Here is an 8223-nt window from a genome sequence, read left to right as displayed (position 1 = left end):
CTGACCTCTGTTTGTCTGCCAGACTAATCAAACCCTCATACCGCTCCTCAATCCACTGACACATCATGCTTATATACACTCTTAGAAAAAAGGGTTCCAAAAGGGTTCTTTGGCTGTCCTCCTCTGTTGATGGGGTTCTACATCGAACCGAAAAGGGTTCTACCTGGAACCAAAAGGGTTCTACCTGGAATCAAAAATGGATCTTCAAAGGGTTACCCTATGGGGACAGCCGGAAAACCCCTTTAGGTTCTAGAAAACACCTTTTTTTCTAAGATCAAATCAAATCAAACTTTATTTGTCACATGCGCTGAATACAACAAGTGTCGACCTTACCGTGAAATGCTTACTTACAAGCCCTTAACTAACAGTGCAGTTCAAGAAGAGTTACAAAAATATTTACCAAATAAACTAAAGTAAAAAATAATAAAATAACAATAACGAGTCAATGTGCGGGGGTACAGGTTAGTCGAGTGTAGCTACTGATCAATTGACAAAGATGTGGGTTTAAAATTGAGGTTCTGGTAGTTCTGAGGCTGGGTGGTCCAGTCTGAGGCATCAGACACATGGGACACATCACTTCTATTGACACACAGCAGCAGGAATGAAGCCTCTGTGTGCTCTCATAGTGAAGAGCCTCTTCAGAGTTCTAGATGAGACAGTCCTTTCTGTCTGACTAACAGGAAGCTGCTCACTGTAAACACTTCCAACATATCCATTATGGTTGTCATTGGTCATGTGGAATATAGCGGTCAGGAGTTTGGGCCCTGGTCTACTTAAACCTGATAGATGATAAGCTCCACTTTAAAACACTTCAAAATGGAAGGGACAAAACGCAGTCATTTGTTTTGATCCATTTTATTGTATGAGTCATTCACTGCTGAGACAGTTTTTTTAAATTTATGTCATACTTTATGTGTTCATGTTTTATGCAGTTTATTTACTTTATTTCTGTTTTGATTTGTAACATGTTGTTCATGGTGTTAACGCTGTGTACCCATACTCCTTTTTGAGAGACTGTTGCCAGTATGGCTGTGTGAACTTATATTCACATTCCCTGGCCCTGCGTCCTGCCTGTCTGTACTGTAGAATCTGTCTGACGGAGGTCCAGCACCACGTCACAGCAGCCACCTGCCCAGAGTGGGAGCCTTCAATGGGGATCACCACCCTCTAACCCCCCCTCCCCCTCCCTTCAAACTCCAGAGACAACGGATGGTGGGTGGACTGCAGTACACTGTCTGGCTGCCCTCCCAACTAGAACCCCCTGCTTGCATTCAAATAACTTTATAAGGACTTTTCATGTATTGTTTCATATGCACCCTACAGACTAGCAGAGAAGCCTGTTGCACTAAAACTGAAGCTCAATGTGAAACCAAAGCTACATTATGTTAACTGAGTGGGTTTGAGCTGTGCTGTTTCTAACTCCGATCTGCTTCATTAATATGCTTCTATAACAACAGTCACCTACAGAAGCAGAGATGAAGATGTCTTGTCCACTGCTGGACCTAATATCACCATGCTGCTACATACAGTCCACTAGATGAAACATAACACACTCTTTTAAGTTGTGTCTTTATAAAATGATGTGTTTAACCCATACTGTGTACCGATGTTGTGACAAAGCATGCCTTAACCATTTGATTTCTTCTGCATTTATTATCCATCTATTTGTACCAGTGCTGCTCCCTTCCAAAGACACACACACACACACACACACACACACACACACACACACACACACACACACACACACACACACACACACACACACACACACACACACACACCACTTCAGACTAAGCAATATACCAAAAACTGCTCAAGGACACTCTGCCAGCAGCTGACTAGAGTCTCTGGCAGCCCATCGGCCTTCTGGGAAATGTGGTCCTGTGTGATTGACAGGCCAGCGGAAGGGGGGGGGGGGGTGGGCATCACTGACGGCATGCCATTAATGTCACTGTCTTACACTGAAGCACTTACTCTCTCTTTCTTGCTTGTTCTCTTTCTCTCTCCCCCTCCTCTCTCTTTCTACAGGGACCTAAAGAAGGTTGGTGTGACTATCGTCGGCCCTCAGAAGAACATTGTGAGCAGCATCAAAGCACTAGAGATCCACAGTAAGAATGGCCCTGTCCCAGTCTAACCCAACCAAGCCACTAGAGATCCACAGATTGGCTGACTGGCTGCCCTCTGGCCCCCGTTCCATTCTGAATGAAGCCCCTCTGGGCCCCGTTCCATTCTGAATGAAGCCCCTCTGGGCCCCGTTCCATTCTGAATGAAGCCCCTCTGGGCCCCGTTCCATTCTGATTTAAAGCGTCTCCCCTTCAGTTCCTCCCTTCACTCCAGTGAGACCTCTGTGAACGTTTCAATGACGTTCCTTCCACAAGGGAGGCTTCCCCTTGTGAGGGGTAGTGATGGGGAGAGGAGGGGCTCATTGGATTAGAACAGCCCTCTGATCTCTCTAACATACAGGAAGGAAGTCCCAAACTAAAGGAGGAAGTAGACGTTAGAAAAGTGGTGCAGCGGAGGGCGACTGCCCTGGAGATCGACGCTCCTCACCAATGCTGAGATGCCTTACTGAGAACAGGAGAGGAGAGAACCTGGCCTTGGATCTTGGGGGCATGGCGATAAAGGGCTGGTGCTGGGATTGGATAATGTGGGACAGCAGGGCCCTTTGTGTGACCTATAGTGGTAAGGGGCTCGTTGAGAACTGATCCAATCGTGATCCTGTGGATTTGACTGACAACTCTTTAACTCTGGAGAGGGGGACATTAAATGCCTTGAGTAGAATAATGCAGTCAGCAGCAGCAATCCACTCACATCAACCTGGAGCAGACAGAATCAGACCTGGAGATTCATTCATGAACTCTGAGACGCTGGCCTCCCACCACTGAAGACCCCACTCTCTCACAGAGAAGGACTGATACCACTCTGTGTGTCTGTGTGTCTGTGAGTGTGTGCTCCTGTGTTACTCAAGAGAAAGTCAGCTTCAGTAAGAAGCCAAACCATTGGATGGGCACCCAGACTACAATAAGCCATGTATCCCCTAGCTATAGCCTACAGTCTGAAAACAGTTGATGTCAAACACAAAGCAATAATCACAACAATCAGTTATCAGTTTTATCAACCAGAACCAATGAGTCTCACACAGTTTGCTCTGATGGTTCACAGGACATATCAGACCACATACAGAACTGTAATTAACTGCCAAAAGTCTGCTTATTATACAGTAGGTGATGATACATCACTCCAAGCTTCCTTATTCCAACCCCTAGTGTGAAATCTCAGTATCTGTTATTCATTCAAACTAAAGCAGGATAGAGAGAAAAGGAGAGATCGAGAGAGAGGTAGAAGTAGAGAGAGATGTGGAGGGAGAGAGGAATAGAGAAGGAAATACAGACAGAGAGAGACAGACAGAGAGAGACCGACAGAGAAAGACAGACAGAGAGAGAGAGACAGAGAAAGACAGAGAGAGAGCGACAGAGAGAGAATAGCTTGCAACCGACTACTACAGAGCATATTCTGCTCTGTAAGCTAGATAGATGACACTATCCCCGAGCTCTTCTAATGCCTTCTTCCAGCAGCGGTGGAGATCTCACAACTCTCTGGAAACAACGAGTGTGTGAGTGTAATACATCTCTGGAGCAGACAATGATTCTCTCTGATCTGAACAATGGTGCGTGTGGATGCGTGATAGCACCCCCGTCTGCCCCCTGCCCGCCTGTTGCCCTTAGCTGCTGTTGCGTGTTCTATTAGCATGTACATATGTAAACAACCATGTAACTATAGCTACTAGCAGTACAGTTCCCTTCCATAGCCATCCCTTTGTACAAATGTTTCTATGTATAAAAGAATGAACAAAAATATCTGTGCAACATTTTAAAAAGGCAAAAATTATTTGTATTATATTTGATGTTATTTTGTATTATATTTGTTTTTTACATTAAAAAAGCAATTATAATAAGCTATTATTTATTTGTTAACATATACAGTGCATAAGTGTAGTGTTTTGTTTGTAGCAGACAGTAGGTTATAACATGGTTCTGTGACAGCGTCGTCAAAGTTTTCTGTTTTCTTTATAATCATGAACATTTGGAAGAGCAATACTGTTAACCACCCCCTCCTTACTCTTTTAGCTTTCTTTAGATGAACGTGTGTGCGTGTGTACGTGTGTGCATGCAAGCGTGTGTGTGTGTTGGTGTGCGTGCGTGTGTGTGTGTAAATGTGTGTGTGTGTGTGCTTGTGCAAATGTAAAAGGCCTTGTCTACTAATGTTAAATGATTTGTAGTGGAAACATTTATATTTTTATAATAAACATTCTTAAAATATTTTTGAAAAAATTAATGCAGATAAACTTGCCCCTATGATTCTTTCTGGTATTTTACAGCTTTGGGACAACATAACAAGCCCTCTCCTGTCTCTACCAGACATCTGGTCTCCAGCTCTCCTCTCTACTCCCCACAGAGCTTCTGTTGTCAATCCCTGTTCTTCTGCTCTGAATCAGAATCCATGTTCAGGGCCACTTCCAATAAGGTCTTTCATATACAGTAGAGCAGGCCCGACGTAGTTAGCAGGTAGATTTATTGTGTGATTTTAATGCAGCTGATCTTACAGGGTTCCAGAGCGCGGCAGCGTCTGGGGGGATGTCTGGGGGCCGACTGATGTGTGTGTGTGTGTGTGTGTGTGTGTGTGTGTGTGTGTGTGTGTGTGTGTGTGTGTGTGTGTGTGTGTGTGTGTGTGTGTGTGTGATGGAGACTGATGGTCTCTCTGCTCTCCCCTGGAAGCCTGACACTCTCCAGATGTGAGGAGCAAGGGAGAGATGGAGAAGAGGAGCGAGGGGAAAGGGATAAAGGAGAGGAAAGGGGGTGAGCTGGACATTGCCCCCTAGTCAGGGAACGATGAACACATTATGTTACACATTGTTGTTCCAATTTGTCCTTTACTGTGATCTAAAACCCCTGAGCTCCTGGGAACAAGAAGTGACCGGGGAAAGATGGAGGGGAGGAGCAAGGGAGAAGACTGGAGAGAGAGATGAACTAGCAGCTGCAGGAGGACAGGAGACAGACAGGTGGTGAGAGGGAAAGAGATAGACGGAGAAAGACTAAGGGTGAGCGAAAGAGACTAAAAGTAGGCAGGAGAACAGGACAGGAGGTGTCTGCAACAGTCCCGTTGTAAAAGTGAGAGGCCAGTAGAACACAGTGTTAAGCTAACACAGCCAGGCAGGGAGGTTAACAGGGCCCATTTATCACCCGCTGTCTAACTCTGCTCACCTGGCAGCAGCAGGCCCAGAAAGCATTTCTCCACTTGGGGAACAGGGATGAGGATCATTTTTTAAAAACTATTTATTTAACCTTTATTTAACTAGGCAAGTCAGTTATTTTACAATGACAGCCTACCTCGGCCAAACCCTCCCATAAACCAGAGCCAATTGTGCTCTGCCCTATGGGAGTCCTAATCACAGGTGGTTGTGATACAGCCTGGGATTAAACCAGGGCATGTAGTGACGCCTCTAGCACTGAGATGCAGTGCCTTAGACCGCTGCGCCACTCAGGAGCAAAGAAAGCATGTTTCTGCTTTGTAAATGTCTGTGCTGAGTACAACACTGTAATGTCTGTATCATATTTTGAATTGTAAACCCCAAACCCTCTCTTCTCAATCTCTTACTAACCCTTCCACCATAATTTCTTCCCCCTACACCCAACCCCCTGCCATACCCCCTCCTCCCAACCTTGGACCCTATCCCCTCTACCCTGTGGAGCAAACCCTATCTTCCCTTCTCCTCCAACCCTTCTACCATGGATCCCTTCAACCCCCTTTACTTCATGACATGAACTCAACCCTTTTCTCGTGTCTTCCCTCTCTCCCTAGCTGTCACAGTAAAAAGTCTCCAGCTGTGTGCAGCTGCAGTGCGGGGCGTGACACCAGCTTGGAAAGACATTGGCTCTGTCTTGTGTACTTGACCAAGGATGCTGCTACATGCTGGGAGGATGTCATCCATATACACGTCACATAGAAACAGTTTCACAAAGGTGCATTTCTACACACACAGTAACATACACTACATGACCAAAAGTATGTGGACACCTGGTCGTCGAACATCTAATTCCAAAGTCATGGGAATTAATATGGAGTTGGTCCCCCCTTTGCTGCTATAACAGCATCCAGTGTTCTGGGAAGGCTTTCAAATAGATGTTGGAACATTGCTGCGGAGACTTGCTTCCATTCAGCCACAAGAGCATTAGTGAGGTCGGGCACGGATGTTGGGCGATTAGCCCTGGCTCGCAGTCAGCGTTCCAATTGATCCCAAAGGTATTCGATGGGTTTGAGGTCAGGGCTCTGTGCAGGCCAGTCAAGTTCTTCCACACGATCTCGACAAACAATTTCTGTATGTACCTCGCTTTGTGCACGGGGGCATTGTCATGCTGAAACAGGAAAGGGCCTTCCTCAAACTGTTGCCACAAAGTTGGAGGCACAGAATCGTGTAGAACGTAATTGTATGCTGTAGCATTAAGATTTCCCTTCACTGGAACTAAGGGGCCCATCCTGAACCATGAAAAACAGCCCCAGACCATTATTCCTCTTGAATCTCCTGATGAACAGTTCTTGTGCTGACGTTGCTTCCAGAGACAGTTTGGAACTCGGTAGTGAGTGTTGTAACCAAGGACAGACGATTTTTACAGGCTACATGCTTCAGTACTCAGCGGGCTGTTCTGTGAGTTTGTGTGGCCTACCACTTTGCGTCTCCTAAACGTCTCCACTTCACAATAACAGCACTTACAGTTGTGTACGTGTGTGTATAGTGTGTATGTTATTGTGCATGTGTCTGTGCCTGTGTTTGTCTCTTCACAGTCCCTGCTGTTCCATAAGGTACATTTTTATCAGTTTTTTTAAAATCTAATTTTACTGCTTGCATGAGTTACTTGATGTGGAATAGGGTTCCATGTAGTCATGGCTCTATGTAGTACTGTGCGCCTCCCCTAGTCTGTTATGGACTTTGGGGCTGTGAAGAGGCCTCTGGTGACATGTCTTGTGGGGTATGCATGGGTGTCCAAGCTGTGTGCCAGTAGTTCAAACAGACAGCTCGGTGCATTCAACATGTGAATACAAGTAGTGATCAAGTCAATCTCTCCTCCACTTTAAGCCAGGAGAGATTTCCATGCATATTATTAATGTTAGCTCTCTGCATACATCCAAGGGCCAGCCGTGCTGCCCTGTTCTGAGCCAATTGCAATTTTTCCTAAGTTCCTCTTTGTGGCACCTGACCACATGACTGAACGGTAGTCCAGGTGTGACAAAACTTGGGCGGAAAGGACCTGCCTTGTTGATAGTGCTGTTAAGAAGGCAGAGCAGTGCTTTATTATGGACAGACTTCTCCCCATCATAGCTACTGTTGTTTCAATGTTTTTGCCATGACCGTTTACAGTCCAGGGTTACACCGAGCAGTTTAGTCACCTCAATTTCAACATCATTCATTTTGTTGAGGTTTAAGGTTTAGTGAATGATTTGTCCCAAATACAATGCTTTTAGTATTTTTTTTAGATTTAGGACAAATGTAGTCCTTGCCAACCATTCTGAAACTAACTGCAGCTCTTTGTTAAATGTTGCAGTTGTTTCAGTCTTTGTAATAGCTAACGTGTACAGTGTTGAGTCATCCACTTACATAGACACACTGACTTTACTCAAAGCCATGTCATTAGTATAGATTTTTTTAAAGTAAGGGTTTCTACCTGATTCTACCTGGATTATGTTGGAGAAGCTTCCATTAAAGAACACCTTCTGTGTTCTGATAGACCGCTAGCTCTTTATCCACAATATAGCAGGGGGTGTAAAGCAGACTATGATCGATAATGTGAAAAGCTGCACTGAAGTCTAACAGAACAGCCTCCACAATCTTTTTATCGTCAATCTCTCTCAGCCAATCATCAGTCATTTCTGTAAGTGCTGTGCTTGTTGAATGTCCTTCCCTATAATCGTGCCGAAAGTCTGTTGTCAATTAGTTTACTGTAAAATAGCATTGTATCTGATCAAACATAATTTTTTTCAAAACTTTACTAAGGGTTTGTAACAAGCTGATTGGTCGGCTCTTTGAGCCAGTAAAGGAGGCTTTACTATTCTTAGGTAGCAGAATGACTTTTGCTTCCCTCCAGGCCTGAGGGCACACACTTTCTAGTAAGCTTAAATTGAAGATATGGCAAATAGGAGTGGCAATATAGTCCGCTATTATCCTCA

General features: G+C 44.9%; 1 protein-coding gene across 2 annotated transcripts in view; it reads left to right on the top strand.

The window, feature by feature from the left end:
* The window catches only part of epha3 (eph receptor A3), a 171564-nt gene extending 167226 nt beyond the window's left edge, over nt 1-4338 (top strand). The window contains exons 17-18 of one of the 2 annotated variants that reach the window (XM_055878106.1): nt 1087-1212; nt 2032-2117. In XM_055878106.1, the coding sequence (XP_055734081.1) occupies nt 1087-1171 (85 nt within the window). In that variant the 3' untranslated portion in view covers nt 1172-1212; nt 2032-2117. Of the gene's footprint in view, nt 1-1086; nt 1213-2031 lie in introns of both variants that reach the window. The other variant, XM_055878105.1, reaches the window with a different exon arrangement.
* Nucleotides 4339-8223: the final 3885 nt, after the last annotated feature.

This window comes from Salvelinus fontinalis, chromosome 23 (genome assembly GCF_029448725.1).
Source record: "Salvelinus fontinalis isolate EN_2023a chromosome 23, ASM2944872v1, whole genome shotgun sequence".
Taxonomy (NCBI): domain Eukaryota; kingdom Metazoa; phylum Chordata; class Actinopteri; order Salmoniformes; family Salmonidae; genus Salvelinus; species Salvelinus fontinalis.
The sequence above is the reverse complement of the archived record's forward strand: the minus strand, read 5'-3'. Positions and strand labels throughout refer to the sequence as shown.